This window comes from Oryzias melastigma, linkage group LG1 (genome assembly GCF_002922805.2).
Source record: "Oryzias melastigma strain HK-1 linkage group LG1, ASM292280v2, whole genome shotgun sequence".
Taxonomy (NCBI): domain Eukaryota; kingdom Metazoa; phylum Chordata; class Actinopteri; order Beloniformes; family Adrianichthyidae; genus Oryzias; species Oryzias melastigma.
This window is the reverse complement of record NC_050512.1, coordinates 28,153,383-28,175,161: the sequence shown is the minus strand read 5'-3', so window position 1 is coordinate 28,175,161 and position 21,779 is coordinate 28,153,383. Positions and strand designations below refer to the sequence as shown.

At 42.5% G+C, this 21,779-nt stretch overlaps 1 protein-coding gene across 8 annotated transcripts in view; it reads right to left on the bottom strand.

The window, feature by feature from the left end:
* Nucleotides 1-21,779, bottom strand: part of LOC112157132 (axin-2) — a 125,654-nt gene that overhangs the window by 1,930 nt on the left and 101,945 nt on the right. For 4 of the 8 annotated variants that reach the window (XM_036213787.1, XM_036213786.1, XM_036213782.1 and 1 more), the window contains exons 5-13: nt 15,706-16,632; nt 12,278-12,418; nt 8,615-8,717; nt 7,074-7,214; nt 5,521-5,945; nt 5,295-5,444; nt 4,316-4,549; nt 4,137-4,241; nt 2,372-2,497 (exon numbers count right to left, since the gene is read on the bottom strand). In XM_036213787.1, coding sequence (XP_036069680.1) covers nt 2,372-2,497; nt 4,137-4,241; nt 4,316-4,549; nt 5,295-5,444; nt 5,521-5,945; nt 7,074-7,214; nt 8,615-8,717; nt 12,278-12,418; nt 15,706-16,529 — 2,249 coding nt within the window. In that variant the 5' untranslated portion in view covers nt 16,530-16,632. Of the gene's footprint in view, nt 1-2,371; nt 2,498-4,136; nt 4,242-4,315; nt 4,550-5,294; nt 5,445-5,520; nt 5,946-7,073; nt 7,215-8,614; nt 8,718-12,277; nt 12,419-15,705; nt 16,633-17,137; nt 17,674-17,709; nt 18,456-21,779 lie in introns of those variants that run through there. The other 4 variants (XM_024289700.2, XM_024289702.2, XM_024289698.2 and 1 more) reach the window with 4 other exon arrangements.

Here is a 21,779-nt window from a genome sequence, read left to right as displayed (position 1 = left end):
AAAAAAAAAAAAAAATCCCCCAAAGGGGGCGGGGCTAGTGGAGCCAGACTGAGTGGTGGAGGTGTGGCTTGGATCTATGATTGACAGTTAGGTTTACTTTTTGTAACGTACGCTGTGTCTTCGATATGGAGAGTGGTGACGGACAAAGTGATGCAAGTTTCTCCACAGAACTTTAAAAGGAGGTTGAGGATTTTCTCCCCCTTCCCCTGAGGCCGGCGCTCATGATCCATGACCTTAGCGGGGCTGCCGGTGCAGCTGAGGGTTTGCAGAGAGCTAAAATGCTGCTAGCACCATAGCTAATAAAGGCTAACGTGTTAAAAAAAAACAATCCAGAGTGAAATGTTCATTAAATCCATCATCAGGACTGAGTTTGCTGGATTTAATGCTAATAGCACTCAACCTCTGTTGTGGAAGCCAGTATTTTTGACAATTGGAGTCAATACACCTACGAACCATGCTAAAGCTAACAACCAACCGGAACAGAATCAAAGATGGGCGGGGTTTTTATACTGGAGCTCCAAAGCATGATGATGTGAAACTTCTGAAATGACTTACAACAGCTGACCAATCAAAAATACAACTGTAATACATCATTTCAACCTATAGGGGGCAGCACTCAGATGGCGTTTGACTATAGAGGTCAACAGACAAAAAAAGTTGATTTAGTGTTTGAATACCCTTTCAATTATGCTCGACAGAGAGATTTCCATCATCCTCAGAAAACTGTTTTCAGGCTCCTAACTTATCTGCACTCGTTTAGTTCGATTCAAACAAAGATGCTCAGTTTGAGCCAGAAAGGAGTTTTGTGCCAAACAGCTTAGTCATCGTCTTCATCGCCACCTCTGCACACTTCAAAAGGTAGAGCTGGACTCCATAGAGCGGACACGGCTCAAGCGTTGGTGGAAATTCCAGAAAGCGCGCTCATCCGCTTGTCCACTTCTTCCGCAACAACTTATAAAAGGTTAATTGAAGGCTGTCTTAAGTCACTCCTTCCTCCCTTTTCTGCTCAGTATCACCCCCTCCTCTCCACTCTCTGGGTCTGCATAACTTTTAATTGGGCTGGCTGTCAAACGAGGAGCCTGTCAGCAGCACAGGTTGACATTTCAGGTGCCTGGAAGTCTGCCGGTACTGCCAGAACTACGCCGGCGTGGCTGCTGTCGCACGCCCTCTGAACGGCAACGAGCACAAAGGAGAGCAGCAACAGGTTGGAGCGAGGAGGTGGCGGCCGCTCGGCCTCCTTGAGGTCACAGGTCACCTCGCCAGTCCCATCTACCACCCCCCTGCCCTCACAAAGATGACTCGTGGGGGGAGTTGGTGACTGAAGCCTCCCGGAGCTCCTAATGATTCTCCTCTCTACTCTAAACCCAGCAAAAGATCAGCAGGAGGGGATTTAATGATAAGCTTTGTAATGGAAAACTGCCTCATTCTGCCCATGTGTGCATGTGTTCAAAATATAAAACGGAAGAAAACTAGGGGTGGGGGGGTCCGTGTTTTATGAGCTCAGCCTAGAATCATTCAAACTACACGTACGCAACAGCCTCATTTTCCGTGGTGATTGGAATCGCAGGCAGACGAAGGTGGAAGAGTCAACGTCCTGAAGACTTCTAATCCAACGCTTCCATTTCTATACATCTTTTAGGAAAAAAAATCCTTCACAATCTCATTTTCTTCCCCAGAACAAAAGCCCCCCCCTCACAAACAGCCTGCAGCAGAGGCCGAAGAAGCTTTTCCTCTGGAACATGTTTTATGTGGCAGGATTTTTCTCTCTTTGCAACATCTGGCACCAATAACGTCTGGCAGAGCGGCTGAGTACTGTTCTCCGCTGTACCGCTGCCATGTCCAAATTAACCAGCTCCACACATTCTGCTGCCATTGAAGCCAGACACCCCCCCTCCTCCACTCTCACTCGTTCACTGAAGGGGTTTGGGAAACTTGTTTCTCCTCCACCAAAAGGCAGACGTCGATGTGACGGGTTGGTGGCGTATTCGTCTTCATCGGCGAGCGTTTTATGCTGCCATTAACAGAAGGCGCTGTTAGCAGCGTTTGATTTCAGAGCCTGATGCAACACTGTGGGCGAGGAATGCAGGGGCCTCTGCAGTGATCTTTGTGCAACTAAATAAAAATGGCCCAAGCTTCAAAGCCATTTTATCAAAGCTGCCTTTGCATGGAAATAAGCAGCAGATGTGAGGAAAAACACATAAAAACACCAGCTCCTCTGTATGCTCCAATACGAATGAGCATCAGGATCCGTCCTTCACACTCCCACTCATCACATCAATCCCAAACGCTCATTGATATGCCAGCAGGGCCATCCGAGCAGGCATGAGTAAACCTTTATGCAACTGCTTTCCTCTGCGGCTCACATGTTTACCTGTAGTTGCCTTTCTTGCTAAGCTGCTCCTTGAAGTGACCCAGGGTGAGGCAGTGGGTCTTCATCATGCTGCGGTAGGGAATCTCCTCGCCACAGAAGAAGTAGGTGACCACCAACTCCTTAGACCTGTAGGCACAGGTTGAACAGCAGAGTCAGGTAAAGAACATCCTGATGGTTCTTTGTTTGGGTACAGATTAAGGTCGATTAGTCGACTGATCAACTATTAAAATAATCAATCAATAGTCAATTAGTCGTTACTTTATATCAGGGGTCTTCAGAGTCAATCGCACAAGGGGTCAAAATCCAAAACACACCTTAGGTCGGGGGCCGAACAGGATAAACATTTATTGAACAATCTAAAACTTAATTTTTAAAACCATAACGTTTTAACATAATCATAAACAAGATCTATAGCATTATCTGCAATAATGCTAGTGTGAATGCTGTAAGTTGAATTTGGCCACTGAAGATACTAGTGCTGATAGCTGAAGATGCTGAAATTGATAGCTAAAAATGGTGAAGCTGCTAGCCAGCTAAAATATTAGCGAAGTGCCAAATTAAACTAAGAAACTAAAATAAAGAAACTTGGATTAGCCAAAACAGCTAGCATGTAGCTGAAAAAATAGCTAAACTTCAAAGTATCCAAAAAAACTGAACAAAAGCTTACATTTGCCAAAACAGCTAGCATGCCAATATTAGCTAAACTCCAAAATAGCAATACAAAATCTTAAAAAGATAAACCTAAATTAGCCAAAACAGCTAGCGCATAGCTGAAATATTAGCTAAAGTCCAAAATAGCCTAAAAAATCTTAGCAAATGCCAAAATAGTCCAAAAGGTTAGCAGAATGCCAGTTTTTAAAACTTTAAAACTGTAACTTTTTAACATATTTATAAATAATAAAAATGCAGGAATAATATTCCAGAATAAATCCACTTAAATCTTAAATAGCTTTCAATATTTTACCCTCCATAAAAATGTATTTTGTCAAAAGTTAGAAATTAACACAAGATAACATCGGGCCATTAATAACAATAAAATAAAATGATCTGGAGGGCCGGATAGAATTACTGGGTGGGAGAGATCCGGCCCTCGGGCCTTGACTTTGACACGAGCTTTATATGAAATAGAGTCAGGGAGTAGTACAGTTGAACAAAGTTTTGAGCATTCAGCACCAAAAAATTCAATTTTTTCATTATGAGTCACTGAGACCAAATCTTTATCTTAAGTGAAAAATAGTTCCTTGTTTCAGATGTCGAACTCAGAGAGATAAGGAATTTACTTTCTATCAACTCATTTTGACAGGTGACCTTTAACCCCATTTAACCTTTATATATAAAATCGATGTTAAATTGTTGCGTCATCTTGAGGGGCGGGGCACCTGTCAAAACGAGTTTGATGGACAGTATATTCCTATTCTCTCTCATTTGATTTAATCTCATTTTAAAAACTAATGAAGGACAGAGGCTGCATGATTCATTAAAAGTTTAATAAACTATCATCTTAATTGTCTTTATTTTTAGTTAATTTAAAGCTATTGATGGTTAAGATTTTACATCCACTTTGCGCATGACCCGATTAGTCGACTAATCAATAAAAATAATCTGGAATTAGTCATCTAATGAAATTATCGCTTGTGGCAGCTCTAGTACAGATAAAAATCATATTTAAACTTATATGTCAAATCAAGTCAAAAGAACATCCATGCTTTCTTGTAAGTTCTCTTTGGAGAAAAATAATGCTGAAAGTGTCCAGAAAAGTGCATACTCGTCTGCTTGGAGTGAAGGGTTGGGTTGAGATCCGCCTCCGTTGGGGAGGGCACCAGCGGGAAGGCTCCTGTCCCTCTGAAGGCTGCTGGCTGTTGATGAATGTCTGTTAAACCAACAGCATCAGATTAAAACTCTGAATAAACGCAGGTGAAACTTGCTTGCCGTTTGTCGTCTTACTTCTGCTTTGGCGGCTTGGAAACCTCCTCCAGTCGGCGGCAGGCCTCCTCCAGCTGCGCCAGGGTGTTGGGTGGGGGTAACGGAGGCATGGCGGGATCCTGGATGAAGGGGTGGCCCGGGTGATGGCCGCGGAAGTGAGCACCATTGCCGATGCCGCCTCCACCCCAGGAGGGGGCGGTTCGTGCGGGGAGGATCTTGGAGTCGAGGGGGATGGACTTTTTGAGGCCTTGAGTGCTGTTGGAGGTGAGAGGTGAGAGGTTGGTGGAGGTCAGAGATCAGCGTGCAGGATGATAGGGCTGCCACGATTAATACTGATAACTAATTTAATAGTTGATTAGTCATTACTTATATTAAATTGAGTCAGAGCTTAGTAAAGTTGAAAGTTATATTAGCATTATGCTAGCTTTTTGGATTTGTTGGCATTTATCAAAGTTTTTTTTGGGGTTGTTTTGGAAACTGGCTAATATTTCAGCTGCATGCTAGCTATTTTGGCTAAGTTATCCTTTTTTTAGTTGTCCTTTAGGCTATTTTCAAGTTTAGCTTATATTTCAGCTATTTTGGCTAATTTGGGCTTTTTTAGGCTGTGTTGGTGTTTTGCTAACATGTCAGCTACATGCTAGGTGTTTTGGCTAATTTAGGCTTTTTTATTTTCAAATTTTAGGCTAATTTGGCATTTAGCTAATATTTTAGATGGCTATCAGCTTCATCGGTTTCAGCTATCAAATTCAGCTTTTTCAGCAATCAATTTCAGCATCTTCAGCAATCAGTACTAGCATCTTCAACAGCCAAATTCAGCTAACAGCATTCACACAAGCATTATCACTGGTAATGCTATATATCTAGCTTTTAGTTAGTTTAAAGCTAATGATGGTTAACATGTGCTTTACATCCAGTTTGTCCATGAACCGATTAGTCGACTAATTGGAAAGAATAATTGTTGATTAGTTGACTAATAAAATAATCGTTTGTGGTACTTTACCTGTGTGGCTTGTGCTTGCCCTGCCTCTCACTCTCTAGGATCCACTGCCAGACATTCTGTGAGCGGTCGGTGGAAACCAGGGGAAGGCATGGCGAGGACACGCCCTCCTCGCAGGCCTTGAGGGGCCGCCTGGACAAAGTGCTGCAGCGACTGTAGGAGGAAAAAGTGTTGGTCAATTTAAGCTCATGAAAACACCAAATATGGAGACAGAGGAGAAGGAACTCACTTAGGTGCGAAGTCGGAATAATTGGCGCCCCCTTGAGGGCAGAGGCACTGCACGCGCTGAGCCGCTTCGGTCTCGATCTGCTCCTTGGTCTTCGGCCCAGCGTGGTGGTGGTGGATATAGTGGTGGTGGATGTGCTTTGTGGGCTGTCTGCTCGTCGGCATCGCGACCTTGGTGGCCCCGTGATAACCTCCGAAGAACGGCCCGTGCCCAGAGGACACCAGGGCACCTGTTCGGTCCGGAGAGCGAGAGCGCGGCGAATGCCGAACCACGCCCGGCGACTGGCAGCCCGGCGTCTTCAGCACCCGTGAAAGGTGTTCGTCCAGGATGGCTTGGGGGTCTTCTTCACAATGGCCACCAGACGGGAGCAGAGGATGGTGCAGGGAGGTGCTGCCGCTGACGTCGCTGCTTTCCTCTCTTTCATCCTCCTGTGCAAAGAAAAAGTTTAATGAATTCATTCTGGAGCGACATAACCATCTAGCAAGTTATCGTCTTCTGGAGACAGACAGAAGTTGATGAGAGTTTCCTTTTTGTGGCACTGTTATCTTCACCAACAGATTTATGGTGTCCTTCATCTATGATGCTTCACAAAGAGACTCGCAATTTTGAGGAAGGGGTCTGGATCCTTTCACAATAAAAGAGCCATTTAGGCTTGTTTTCTACTGATCAAAACTTTGTAGGAGCTGCAAACTCTTATTTTTGATACTGCTGTCCATTCATCAAAATGTATTTTTTAATAATAAATATGAAAATTTCTGGCATGATAAAAACAAAAATATAAAGAGAAAGTAGCATTTTTTTTGGTCAAAATGTGACATTATTTTACATCTGACAGAAGCTCGTATGATTTTCTTTCAAAATAAAAGATGTCTTGTGTCAAACCGGATCATAACAGTGCGGCTCTGGCCAGCATAAGATAACATTTCCCTTAAATTCATAAAAGATCAGACTTTTTACCAATTTTTTTTTCTTAGTATTTGAAATCTGAGAATTCTGGAGGAATAAAAGCGCAAACAAGACCTCTTCAGGTCATCAGGAATGTAAAAATCTTTACAGAGTCTATCTTTGAGGTGCACCTCAGTCATAACTTTATAAACTTAAATAATCAAAATAAAAAGAATACTTTATTTTTTCTTCAGCCACTATGGAGAGGTAAAAGAGCCACAGGTTGCAGACCCATGGTCTAGACCAGGGGTGTTAAACTCCAGGCCTCGAGGGCCGGCCTCCTTCTGGTTTTCCAAAAATCCTGTCTCATCTGCTCCGGATTTCCTGGATCAAGTTTGTTAAGCCAGTAAGGAGCTACAAAGGCGGGTTAGCAGGAAAACAGGTAGGACGCCGGCCCTCGAGACCTGAATTTGGACACCCATGGTCTAGACACATAAGCTTGAAAGTTTCTCAAGTAGAAGACGAGGCAAACAAACTGATGGTTGTGAGGTGTACTCGCAACGCAACAGAAAAGCGCCGCAGTGTAAATTCAGGGTAAGTCTTCTGAAAACCCAAATTAATTGTGAATAAAATAGGAAAACACAAACAGCGCAAGTGGAAGTAACTCTCACCTCCTGGATCTGCTGCAGCCTCTCCTCCAGCGAGCTCATGGTGTCCTGCTCTCGCCTCAGCTTCTCCAGCTTGGCGATGAGCTGGGCGGCGAAGGCAGAGGGCTCGACGGGGGTCATCTCCTTGGGCAGCCGGTGTGTCCTCTGCGCAAGACACACACAAAGGTGGACGCTTTCATTTACTCTCTGATTGATGCAATATGGTGCATTAATCCGCTGCCCTTGCCCTCATCTCAAAAAGTCTGCCACAAATCCAAAAAAAAGGTCTAATCCACACGCCCTTGCCCTCAAGCTAACCTGAACCTTCCTGGCTGTCCATCCCTCCCCAGATCTTCTCATGCCCAGTGCCCTCGGCAGTGCCAAGCTGCTGGGCACGGGAAAGAAAAGGGGGTAGCAATGGCGGGGTAGCAGTTGGTCTAGCTCGGAGGGGAGGCCCCCTGCCTGCACCCTCTGTAGCCCGACCAAGCCATCAGCAAGGCAGCCTCTGAAGTCAGCACACTTCAAAGGGCCGTTGTCAAACATCAAACGCACACTGGGGTGGGAGGGACACGCAGCTTTAAATCTCAGAATAAAAGCCAGATATCGACGGAGCGGAGAGGGTGAGGCGGGGGAGAGGGGCAGGGGGGAGAAAAAAAGGGAGAGGGTGACAAAATTAACAGCATGAAGAGAGGAAGAGGATTGATAAGTGCAGTTTGCTGAGTGGCAACGGTGGCAGGAAGAAGGGAAAGAGGGAGGTAGAAGATAAAGGAGGCAAATACTGGGAAGATCTGAAGTGAAGAAGTAATTTACTTCCAGGCAGCATGCAGGGCAGCTCAAAGGTACTCTAGTCACATTATCCTTTTTTTTAACTATATGCACTAGCTTCTCTTCCTCCATTTTTTTTACTTTTTTGTTATTTGGCACACTGGCTGTCTTGATTTTGACTTTTTTTTTTTTGCTCCTCTCATCTCTTTGTAGACACGATAAAGGGAAGAAGAAGAAAGGCAAGCAGAGATGCTGGCAAAGGAGCGCCAGCCCTGCACGGGGCCCCCGCTGCCTGGGGCTGGTGCATCATGGGAGACAGAGCCATCTCCAAATCAGGAGGGAAACATTAAAAGAGTACAAGTGGGGAAAGGAAGAGAAAGATGTGGAAGGGGGGGAGACAAAAACACAAAGAGGAAATAAAAAAACTAAAATAAAAAAACTGGGGAAACATACAGCAATGCCAAACACGTCCACAAACACACTAAAACACATACCTGTGTTTGAATATGGAAAAACAAAGAGCTTTGTGTTTATTTTCTTGCCTTTTAGGCCTTTGTCACTCTGTTTTGACCCAGATACTTCAATGTTCTCGCAGCAGCAGGGTCAAAACAACCCTAGATTCATGAAGAATTTGTGTCTATCCATCATTGACGTCTTTATCTGAAGCCTGCAAAGCTTTGCTGTGTCGGTTACATCTCTAAAAGTCTCCGTCTGAAGCTAGTCGCTATTTCTTTGACACTCCCAACTAGCATCCCTGCAAAAGCGGGTCACCTATCAGAGTGTCAAGAGGCGGGGCTTACCGGAAAATGCGGCAGCGTGACCTGGCCGTTGATCTTGACGCTGCGGTGCATCTCCCGCTGGAGCTGCTTCTTGGTGCCCAGCTTGTAGGGAGGGACTCCATCTCTGTGGAGGACAAAGACATCAATGACTGTTTGAGGTCTGGAAAGTTAGTGACACAGCTCATCGGGGACGTCACCGCTCTCCCGTAATGACTGAAGACGGGCCCAGAAATGATGAAACCACCACAGAATATTGGCTCGCTTTGCACATTCCTGCTAAATTGGAAGGCCAGAGAGGCGGCAATAAAAACAACAACAGGACAACGGTTACAATTAACTCCACAGATAGCATTACATCAGCCCAACTTTGACTTTATTTGTCTCACACCCAGATAGCGAGTGCTGCTCATGACCTTCTGCAGCAAGCACTGAAAGTCTCAGGACAATTGAGCGTTTATTCTGGGAAGATCATTCTCTGCTTTTCCCTTCGTCTGGTCAGCTGCCGTTAAGCTTGGCCAATTACCGTGGCCGTTTTCGGGCTGTTCAGAAGTGCCTGACCTAGCCCAAACGCTACTTTTTCTGCTGCCTCTTTGAAATCTCACACTCATGCACATATGCACCCGCTGCCATCTTCGTTTGGCAAGCGCTCTGCAGTGAGCCTCTGATCTCAGCAACATCAAAAGGCTGGTTTGTAAGATAAGGTAATGTTTGAAGTTGGTGCAGCAGCATTCCCCAGCGTCCAACTAAATCCATAAATAAGATATAAGCAAAAAGAGAAAAAAAAATCCCCCACTTCTTACCCCTCCCAAAATCCTTCTCTTCTTGTTCTTTATCTAGGAAATGAGGTTCAAATTTGCTCTTGTCTTTTAACCACTATAAAAAAAGGCCACACTAATCAAATTGTTCCTTGGAAACAAGCTGGGAAATTTGGTTTTGTTGGAAGAGATACAAGAAAGTCTTTAGCAATTAGCACTTCTCATCAGAGCTGTTCCTGTCAGTCACAGGACAATGGAAGAAATGACAATGCCACCTGTGCTGCAGAAAGATTCATCTACAACATGTGTCAAAGTCAAGGCCCAGGGGCCGGATCCGGCCCTCCATATTATTTTACTTTATTGGTATTAATGGCCCATTAATAACATCATTTCTAACTTGTATGATTTGAAAAAGTATATTTCAGTGGAGCCTAAATACTAAACGTTATTAAAGGTTTAAGCTGATTTATTCTGGAAAAATATTCCTGCCTTTTTATTATTCATATTTATGCTATAAATACAGTTTTAAAGTTTTAAAAATTAGCATTCTGCTAGCTTTTTGGACTATTTTGGCATTTACTGGGGGTTTTTTAGGCTATTTTGGAGTTTAGTTAATACTTCAGCTACATGCTAGCGGTTTTAGCTAATTAAGCCTTCTTTGGCTATTTTGAAGTTCAGTTTTTTTCTGCTACAAGTGAGCTGTTTTGGCTAATTTAGGCTTTTTTGTTTGATTAATAGGCTAATTTGGCATTCAGCTAATATTTTAGCTGGCTATCAGCCAGCGTGTTCAGCTATTAGCTTCAGCGTGTTCAGCTATCAGATACAGTGATTTCAGCTATTAGCTGAAGTAATTTCAGCTATTAGCTATCAGCTTCAGCGTTTTCAGCTATAAGCATCAATGATTTCAGCAATCAGCTTCAGGGTTTTCAGCTATTAGCTTCATTGATTTAAGCTATTAGTTTTAGTGATTTCAGCTATCAGCTTCATTGATTTAAGCTATTAGTTTCAGTGATTTCAGCTATTAGCTTTGCCATTTTCAGATTTTTAACTTCAGTGATTCCAGCTATCAGCATTTTCAGCTATTAGCTTTATTGATTTAAGCTATTAGCTTAAGTGATTTCAGCTTTCAGCTTCAGCGTTTTCAGCTATTAGCATCAGTGATTTCAGTTATCAGCTTCAGCGTTTTCAGATATTAGCTTAATTGATTTAAGCTATTAGCTTAAGTGATTTCAACTATCAGCTTCAGCGTTTTCAGCAATTAGCTTTGGCATTTTCAGATTTTAGCTTCAGTGTTTTCAGCTATCAGCTTCAGCGTTTTCAGCTATTAGCTTTATTGATTTAAGCTATTAGCTTAAGTGATTTCAGCAATTAGCTTTGGCATTTTCAGATTTTAGCTTCAGTGTTTTCAACTATCATTTTAAGCATCTTCAGCTATTAGCACTAGAATCTTCAGCAACCAAAATTCAGCTAACAGCATTCACACTAGCATTATCACAGGTAATGCTATATATTTAGTACATAATTATGTTAAAAAGTACAGTTTTAAAAATGTAGTTTTAGAATGTTCAATAAATGTTTTGGATTTTGGCCCCTTGTGCGATTGAGTTTGACACCCCTGATCTACGAGAAACAACGACCACCTCCAGCTGAGCTCCCGAGAGAACAAACCATCTTCCCCCAAAGGCGCAGGAAGAAACACAGGAAACTCTTCAAAAGTAGAACTCAACAGCCCGGAGGAACTTGTGTGCCGACAAGAGCCCCAAAGTTAGCAGCAAACAAAACTTCCCCCTTAACCAACAGTGTTTCTCTCAGTGTGAACTGTCCCCACCCTGTCAGACAACTGTGCTCTTTGTCCAGGTTTGGGGAAGAAAAACAGCCGTAGACTCTTTCATGGTTTCATGGGCCTTTACTTTATGGCGATGTCCTATTCAGTAGTGCAAGTCATTTTCAAAGCAGCCAGCCACCCTCTTATCCCGCTAAGCTCCCCTCACCTAACAATAGGCTGAAAGCGATTCAGTTAAGCCCTTTATACTCCATGCACTTTATTTTCTCACTCCCTTGCACTTGGTGCCTCAACACTCCTACAAATGCTTCAGGAAAGCGAAAGAGAAAAACGTTTTCCTCTTTCCCCGCTTTCATTTTTTGGGGTTGGGTTGACCTAATCTGGCCGGGGGAAGTTCCTTTTCGTCTTGTCCGAAGGTCTAGAAATGAGTAAACCCTGTTAAAGCCTCGCAGACACATGATCTCAGCACGCCGCAGAGGCCAGTGGCAGGAAACCGACCCACCATGTGAGTAAGCCTCCTTTCATTTGCTGCCAACATTTTTCAATGAGTTTGTCTTGAGGCCCGAACGGCCATTTCCCTCCCTCGCTCCTCCACTTCTTCAAAGGGAAAAAGCGATTAGATAATATGAAAAAAACAAGTCTGTTGTGGCAGAAGGGTGGGTGGGATGGATACATATCAACTTTGAGGAAAGGGAGACAACACCCCCACCCACATCAAGACATTCTTAGTGTTTTTTCCAGCCTGTAATGCATCAGAATAAACTTCAAAAAGGTCTTCAGACGTAATGACTTTCCCACAGTTATCTCCCGGGGGCCTACAGCAACAGCTACACATTAACAGAATTACCTGCAGTCAGTCATAGAGGATAATTAAAATACATTACACGCCATTATTCCTCAGCAGTGCATTCCCTTGGCTCCAAGAAAAGCAGATCATGTTGAACTACAAGGCCAAATATTTTCCTTCACACCAACGAGACTTTTTTCCTGGAAAGGTGTTCACTGGAACCTGGTCCAGCCTCGTTCAGATGTGATGGAAACAATAAAAGTTCTCAGAACTTCGTCCAGAAATGAGCAGTGCTGCTTCATCACAGCCAAATGGGGCTCAAGGGAAGAGGGGCAGGAGATAAAAACAAACAAACTTACACGCTACTGTCCGTCATCGACATGGAGTCGTCCGTCGTAGCATCGCTGGAGATCTCGCTGTCGTTGGCACTGGTGGCGGGAGCAAAAATGTAGCCAGAGTTGACAAAGTAAGGGCTGGCGGCGTCTCCCCGACGATGCGACCTGAGAAGAAGCAGCGAGGACATTAGTTTTAAGTAGTGTTGAGAAGTGACAGCATAGAGGAAAGTTTATTTAACTTTCTTTGTATTTTCAGATGCAAAGGTGGTGAGTTTACATTGGTTTTGTTGATGTTCTCCCCTAAAGACCCACTCTGATCATCTTTTGAGCTATTTTTTTTCTTATGATTATGCAGTTTTTAATCAAAATCAAAGTTTTTAAGAATTTCCCCTCTCAGTTGTGGGCAGTAAAGGGTAATAAATGCTTAAAAAAGTCATTCTAAGCTTAATTATCTTCATACACATCCTCCATCATTACAAAAAGATCACAATAACATGTTAAAAACACCAGAAATACATTTATTTATTTGAGTGGGTCCTTTTCTAATCCTCTTTTGATATATTTTCAAAGCGTTACCTGTGATTTTTTTGAGCCAAAATCCAAAAAAAATGTTATAGTTTCTGCAGAGCAGCAAAAGTTCATTAGAAACTTGCCTGAATTGTGGGCAGGACTGTTGGCACTGAAAGCAACCCCGCCCCTCTTCCTATCCCTGTTGTGGAGTGGATCAAGGAGCTTGTGGGTATTTTTTCCATCACAAATATTATTTTCTTTTCGTGAGAGCTCCAGATTCCCAACAATTTGAATGAATTAATACTTATTGATGCAATTTTAAGCTTAATTTTCCTAATATATGTCGTCCATCATTACGAAAAGATCACAAAACCATGTTAAAAATACCAAAAATACATTTTATTTATTAGAGTGTGTCTTAGTCCCACTTTAATCTTCTTCTGATTTATTTTCAAAGCGTTCCCTGTGAAGTTTTTTCATCCAAAAAAACTGTTGTTTTCTAGGACATAGTTTCTGCAGAGCAGCAGGAGTTCGTTAGAAACTTGCCTTAGAGTTGTGGGTGTGACTGTTGGCACTTAGAGCAATCCCGCCCCTCTTCCCATCCCTTTAGTGGAGTGGATCAAGGAGCTTATACAATGTTTTGTGTGTGTGTGCTCGTGATTCCCAAAAATTTGAATAAACAAATACTTGAAATGTAATTTAAATTTAAATTTTCCTAATTACATCCTCCATCATCAGAAAAAGATGACAAAAACATGTTAAAAACACCAAAAATACCTTTTCTTTTTAATTAGACTGGGTCTCAGTCCCAACTTTAATCCTCTTTTGATATATTTTCAAAGGGTTCCCTGTGATCTATTTTAGCCAAAATCCCCCAAAAAACTGTTGTTTCTGCAGATCAGTTCATTAGAAACTTGCCTCTGACTTGTGGGTAGAACTGTGGGCACTGATGAGCAACCCCACCCCCTTTCCCCATCTCATTGTGGCTCATTTTTATATCTTTTCCAAATGGAATTTTTTCGTCTGCTCTCATTTCACATCGATTTGTATAAAGTAATACTCAGAAATGCAATTTTGAGCTTAATAGTCTTTATAATCGCAAGAACTTGTTAAACAACACAATTTTCTGGGTCTTTAAGTATCAGTAATGTTGGACATGTGGGCTTTTTTCTTTATCTTTCATGCCGACCCCCCCACATGTCAGGTTGCAGGTTATGCTGATCAACTTTTTTCAGCAGTTTTCTCCCCTCCATCTCTCCTTGTCTGCTATCAGATGGTCTAGGGCCCCTCCCTTGCCAACTCTCCCCTACTTTCCTTTCTAAAGTCTCTCTGTCTTTTCTACTCTCTCCTGCTGTGTTGCATTCCTGTTCCAGTAGTGAGGGGGTGGACAAGGAAGGGAGGGAAGGAGAAGACGGGGGAACTTGAGCTTTAGAGAGGGAATGAGAAGGAGCGAGGGGAAAGGGGGAAGGTGGGCCTCTTTCTTTATGAGAATGCCTTCTGCCGGGAGTGCTGAGGAGAACCCCAGCATGACTAAAGCTGTAGGCCCCAAGCACAAATCTGACCTTTGGAAGGTCCACGCAAAGAGTCAGGTATTTAGCACAGCTGGGCTCTCTGCACCCCCTCGCTCCCTCTTTCTTTCATGATCTACCCCCCCTCCTTCCTGTTTTTCTCCCTCCAAACCACGCTTGGTCTCTTGTTAGACACATTTTTCTTTCAAACGGAGGAGATAGAAGCGTTGGACGCAAAACAAAGAGAGGGAAAACTCTGGATCGGCCGCGCCGAGCCGAGAACGTCTTTTTGTTGTCGTGCCTTTCTACCGCTTTGTAGTCAACTATTGGAGGTCCCTCAAACAGATGAAGGAAAACAGAATCTGTGCAGTGGCGAAATTAGTTCCACATGTTTGAGATGGAAATTGGTTGACCCAGAGAGATGGTGAGAGGCAGGGGGAAAACGTGGGTGACGGAAGGGAGAAAAGAAGGGGCTCCTTCCCTCTCCGCTATTCTTCCAGGGGAAACACAAAAAAAAAAAAAAAAAGTGCAAGGCAGGATATGCCCACATGTCAACAAACCCAGTGCTTATTGGCTTCTAGCTTCACACAAGACAAAATACAGCAACTGTCATCTGCTCTCTTGAATGCTTAAACTGTTTTAAATGTTCATTTTTTATTCAGAAATGTCCACAAATGTTTCGCTAACTTGACAGAAAAGGAAGGAATCATCAATATCTCCTGCGTTTCTGGAGACGTGATCAACTCTCTGAGGAATAACCGAGTCCAGATGTGTGGACAAAGTTGTTTGGTGAAAAAGAAAACTGAAGCTCCTTTGAAGGAGGCTTACGCAAAAAAAAAAAAAAATCCTGTTTTTCAAAATGTTCCGGGCTTGAAAAGACTTTCAGCTGTTGGATGGTGTGTGGGACGACTTCTTAAGATAAAAGCTTTCCACAAATCGTCCTGCTTTCATCTCTGACCAAGAAAACAATGTCTCCTCCAGGAGTCTACTTATTTTAACTCTACATTTCCCTGGATTAAGGAAGATTTTGCAACAGTGAGCAATAACTATATGGCTTAGTGAGTGCAATAAGGACAGAGAAAGAAAAAAAAAGGCAGAAGTTTACAATAGCAGCACACTCCTTGATGTGGCATGAGGTTTGGTGTCTGAGTTCAGTCCTGAACCGGAGGAAGGGTTTCAAAGCACAGGAAACTTGAGCAAGCCAGCAGAGGGCTGCCTGCAAGACACCATTTACTTAAAAGGAAGGCTCAGATGCATTCATGTTTTGCACCCTCCCCGCCTCTCCACCCCCTGACTAACTACAAGGCAGGAGGGCACAAACACACAGGCATGTTCCTCTCTGCGCTTTGATCATGCGCCTTTACCTCTCTCCGAGGCATATTTGAAATAACTGCCACATATTTAGAGCAGGATAATGAAGGAGCGTTGGCTCACCTGCATTTGTTCTCCAGGACTTCAGCGGCCGTCCGGATGGCGGCGGTGGCCCTCAGGTTCTTTGCGGACAGTCCGACCACGGAGCCCAATGTTTTTGCCTTCAGGTCGTTACAACTCCACTCCTCTTCTTCGATGAGAGGAGGAAGGTATCCGCACATGAGCTTGAGGCTGCCCAGCCCGCTGTGGTTCATGTATGCGGCGTTCTCGCAGCCGCTGCGCGCATAATCGAGGTATATGTCAGAGGTCAGGAACATCTGGTACGCGTTCTCCTCCATGTAGGTCTGGATCTCCGTCTGCGCCTGGTCGAACATGGCTGAGTCTATTTGTTGCTTCTTGATACTATCCCTTATGAAGGTCTTGGTTGCAGGCTTCAGCTGCTTTGCCACGATGCTGCTGTTGTCGATGTACCGCTTGCAGATAACTTTGGCAACTCGCAGCGTTTTGGTATCCTTAAGGTCCATTTGCCTGAAGCCGTTGCAGGCGAACCAGAAGTCCAAAGTGTCAACGCAGTTCTCCCGCTCCAAGAAGGTCTTGAAGAGGTGAGCACCGTCTTGGTCACCCAGGAGGAAATGTAGAGACTTTGCCCACCGGACTAGAGGCGAATCCGGGGATGCGCTGCCCTCCGGCTCCCCAAGTCCATCCTCATTCCTCCGTGGTGTGGACCCCGGAGGAGCGGCGGCTTCCTTAACCTTGCTTTGGGCTCTCATTTTGGTAGGTCTGCTGGGGTTGCAGCATGACGCCTCTCCCTCCTCCCCCGGCACCGGAGGACGAGGAGCATCTTCTCGGAAGCTAGTGCTGATGTGCTCCGTAAGCGCCCTGCTCATGGCTCCAGCTCTGCTCGCCGTGTGAGAGTGCCTTTCTGCCTCCACAGCCTATTTCTCCTCACTCTCTGAAAGCAGCGGGGGACCTTCTCAGCTCCTCTTCACTCTGAAACACAAAGTATTGATCTAATCAAAGCCAGATCCTGCTGAACTTCAAAGAAAGACATCAAGTAAACAGTCCCTTTCAAAACAGCCTCACCGGGTTCACACAGAAAGGAAGTATGAAAGGCTTCTATCGTTTCATTTATCTATTTATAACTTAAGCGAGAGATCAACCACAGCCTGCATTCTTCACCTGCCACATCAAAGCAACATTTTACTGGACTAATCTTCTCACTCTTAACCAAAAACGCGTCCTCACAGCTGTGGCTTACACATGTTCTCCTAACGAGTCCGTGTCACAGGCTTCAACTCCAATTAAACCCGCTCCTGTCCGCAGCGCCCGCATCTCTCTGCGTCTGCATACGCAAACGCAAAAAAGCCCCGCGGGAACCGCCGCCGTTCATCCCTAAATGAGAGCGATTAAGAGACGCAAAAACGGAGAAACGCGTTCCCTTCACGCAGCGATTTCAACCACAAACTGGAAAAAAGTCAGAGAAAACCGGACGTACCATCGCGAGGCATATCCAAGCAGAATAGAATCCGATTTGAAAAAGTTCCGCTTTTTACTCCATCGTTCCAGAAAAAATAGAAAAAAACTACAAAGAAGCCGCGGACGCTCGAGCGCTACAGCAACGCGCGCGGCGGACTATTTCAAGTCCGCGCCGCGCCACATGTGTGCTCCTTCTGCTGCACGGCGGCGCCGCAGTTTAGTGCGCTGTCCCATTCAACAACTGACCTCAGAGGAGGCAGGCTCTGCGCCTATGTAGATCACTGGGGGTGTCAAAATCTGGAGGAGGTTAAAAAGAAAAGGAGGTGGAGGGAGAACAGGAGGGAGGGAGGGGGCTCTAACTGAAGAATACATCACGCGTTTTTTTTATGTTCCCACCAACAAGAAGCAGAAGACACGCAAATATTCAGTTTTTTATACAAACAAACATATAAGCTTCTTATCTATTTCACCGCATTTCTCGCCCACAAAAAACAGAAACACATCCCGCATTTCTCAACTTCAAAGCCCCGGCAGCAGCACATCAAAGCGGCCGAGAGAGGGGGCCTGTGGAACAGCTTTCCGACAACTTACCATCCGCGCGGCTGCCCGAGTCGCCTCTCTAATTAGAAAAAACGCCAAAGTGAAGAAGAAGAAGTCCAACAAACCGCGCTTTGGACAGCTTTAATAAAATCCAATATTTCTTCTCCTTCCTCCTTCTCTCGGCTTTTCTCCACAGGTAGTGTTTCAAGGAGTCATGGCAGGCGGCAGAAGCCCTCGCGGCTGTTTCTTCCCCAGCCGGGCTAAAGGTTCAACTGTGGACTTCAAAGGAAGGAACCGCCGGCCTGGTCCCGGAAGATACATAAAAACGCGGCGCTGCGTCTCCTCGCAGCCGAAGAGATAAAGCGAAAAATAAGATTCAAAGTGAAGAGTGCAAAAAGATTTAAATCATATTAATCGATATCCCCGCGTGCTCTTTTGTGTCACTGCGTGGCCGTTTGTGCAGGTTTGAACAACTTTTTTCAGGAGCGGGAAGGGTTTTTAGTGGCTTGTCAGGACCTTATCAAACACAAGCAATCTGGAGCCAACTCCCCGAGGCTTTGGAGCGTCAAAGTGAGCGATCCGCCGCAGCAACTGTATTATTCTCACTCTCTGTTGCTACACTAAGTTAAAAAAAAAAAACACACACACACACCTGCAGCTTCTGACTTCTTTAGTGATAGTAAGCTTCATATTCGCACCTTATTTTACATTTATAACATATTTAAATATAATAAAATACTACTCCAAAAACAAGTTTATTTAATAAAATAAACTTGAAGTGTACTACTTTTTACTAAAGGTACTCCCAGTAAAAAGTTTAAGTGTACTACAAGTATACTTATAGTCTATAAGTGAGGCAGCATGCTTTACTTTTTATACACTTCTATCTATATTTATGCTAGCGATGGGCTGATAAAATCGATTAATTGATCTGAAGCTTAATAGATCAATCGATCCATAAAAGTAGAGACCGTTCTAAAGCATAATGCTAAAATCCGCTATCTCGATGCTAACATATAATGGGATTTCCCATAAGACAGCTCAGTTGACCTAAACATACATTGCTGACTAAATGAACAGCTTTATATTCTCACAGGTGTACATTTTCCAAACTTTTTTTTAGGAAATATTTTTCAAAGTAACCATTTGTGATCTAATATCATTTTATCCTCATACTTCCTTCTTCTTTAATAATTTGTAACGCTATAGCGCGACCGCCACCTAGTGGCCAAACTGAAACGCCCTCCAGGCTCTCTCTTTGCCCTAATTTATACCATAGTCCAGGTTAATATGCAATTCTGAGTGAGTGCTGAGTGTGGATTAAAAAGGGATAATCCACAGTGATACTACAGACTTAAAAAAACAAGTTCCAGTCACATAACCCAAATGTTCTATATCACAGCTCAGGCTTCTTTACACGTCATCATCTTGACAAAAACCAGCAGTAGGAGGTGAAATTTCTCTCTGAACTGATGCTTTATTTAACCTATCAACAATCAGCCTATATATTGCTATTTTTTGCTGCTGCAGTCAAAGTTAAGTGACAATGCTATAAGTGGGATAATGTCCTTCTAAGTGTGCATTAGCTTATTAAAAATTAAGTACATTAATTCCTAATAATGCACACTTCGGCGGCCATTATCCCTTACATAATAATATTAAGACAGTAGCTATTTGCACATGATTTTCTTAATAACTGCGGCCAGCGCTGAACATTTTTCTTGGCCTCACGGTCCTGTAGGAAAGGTTAAGGTTACAGTTGGGTTCATTCGTCCAACCACTGACACTAAGCCTTGGACACACTTAAAATGCAAGAGGGCAATGCAATGCATTTTGGACGCGTATATGACATATTACCAACATGAATTTCCATCAGTTTTTGTGTTGGTTGCACGTAAATAAGTTTTAAATAACATCAGTCTACCTAAAAATATTCCAATTTAGTCTGCAGGGGTATCCAGTCAGTATCACTAGATGTACATGATCTACTGTATTCTTGATATACTTATACTCAAGTACTCTTAATTAAATAAACTTTAAGTGTACTACCTTTCTTTAAGGGTACCCTAAACAAACAGAAGTATTTTTCAAGTGTACTACTAGTGTACTTAGTTTTAAAAGTGAGGCATTATGGAGCTTACTTTTTTAAATACAGAATTATCTTTGTATATTGTAAATTTAAAGTAAATATACTTACATATGCATATGTGTATATGCATACTACAAGTATAAATATACTTTATACTAAAAATGAGGCAATATTCGTGAGGATTTTTTATATACCTTCTTAAAATGTTTTAATTGAACTAACTGAAGAAGTACTCAGTTAGTGCACTTCCGATATTACACGCCACCTACATGTTCTATAGTGTACTTAATATACTTATACTCAAGTATACTTAATAAAATATACTTTAGGTGTTTTACTTTTGGATAAGGCTCTACCTTAAGTAAGAAGTAATCTGTTTAAGTGTACTACAAGTATACTTATAGTCCATACTAAAAGGGATAAAGTAAGTGAGCCCTCAGAAAAAATAGTACACGTGAAGTATATTTATTAAGTATACTTTACTATAAGTATAGCAAGTATACTAAAGATTATGCATGTGTAGTGAAGGAAGTTTATGCAGGAAGTTTAAGTTTACGATACATAGATAGTATATAAAAAGTAAACTTTAAGCATTCTGCCTCCCTTTCAGCGTAGATTATAAATATACGTGTAGTATACTTAATTGACTACTTTTGCTAGATGTACCTTTAGCAAAAAAGTAATACACTTAAAGTTCATTTTAATAAGTATACTTTAATATAAGTATAAGAATTGCAAGTGTATTAAGCCATGTTTGTGTAGTGTAGGAAGTATACTAAGACTAAGCATACTTGTAGTACATTTAAATAGACTATTTTGATAAAGGGTATCAATATTTAAACATAAAACCAAATAAAAATGAAAAAAAGTGTTTCTCAAATGCCTACGAGTGAAAGAAATAGCGTAAATTTACTTAAAAAGTTTAGTGTAAACACAAAAAAATGGTAAGAAGCGAGTTTGTTTCACCTTTTCTTCTGTAAACTAATGTAAAAACAATGTTTTAAAATGTGCAATAGAATTTCTTTTAGGTACTAAAGTATTTATAACTTTAAAAATCATTTTTAAACTAAAAGCCTTTTTTTCTCTAATCCTATGGACTGAATCTGTCAAATAGTTTACATAATAGTCACAGAATTTTCGCCACAAAGATGTCCGTGTAGCAACACTCGCCAGCTCCACATTCAGGGAAAATGGCACAGCATGACATTTTGACTGAAATTGGACACAGAGGAAAGGCAAGAGCTGTTCTCCACTCTTTTAATTCACATGACTTTCCTAATGTCATTGTGACAGAATCTTAAAGAGCGGGTTAGACAGTGATCCAATCCCATGGTACTTCAAAGGCTATATTGTCCCTTTGATGTTGAAAATCAACTTTAAAAGGGAATATAATTATATAAGTCAGAGGATTTGAATTCACAAAACTCTCTTGATGGTGCAGGGCAAGACAGCTAATGAAATCCAGCTTCTTTGATTAATTCATGTCAAGTTGGACACGGAAAAATAAGCATAATGCTTAACTAGAGTCAAATAGTATTGTGTGTAATGTCTGTTTAATTTAAACATTTTGGTAAGAAACTTTTTCAGACTACTGGTTTAAAACAATCCCCCAACATAAAATAAAGCATAAAAATCCACTCTACAATTTAAAATGTTTGTTTTTGTTGCATCATCTTTTAAAAATCTGACAGCCGACATTCCTGCTCACTTTTTGATGACACCGGTGTCCCGCCAGCCACTCCCTGTGTGCTTTTCAGAAATATTTGCTCCAAGGTGTCATTAGAAAAGCGCATAACAACTACGTCTGCAGTTTGAGTGCATATATATATATATTTATGTGACAGTTTAAATTAGGGCTGTGAACATTAACGCACACGATTAATCAAAAAGAATTAACCGTTAATGTTCGTTAACGCAAATTAATTAGCAGTCTTCCTCTTTGCGTCGCCCATTTAGGGTTTGTTGGCGTGTGCTAAAACACTTCGTCTGGTATTAACCCACTTATACTATGGTCACTTACAAAATAAATAAA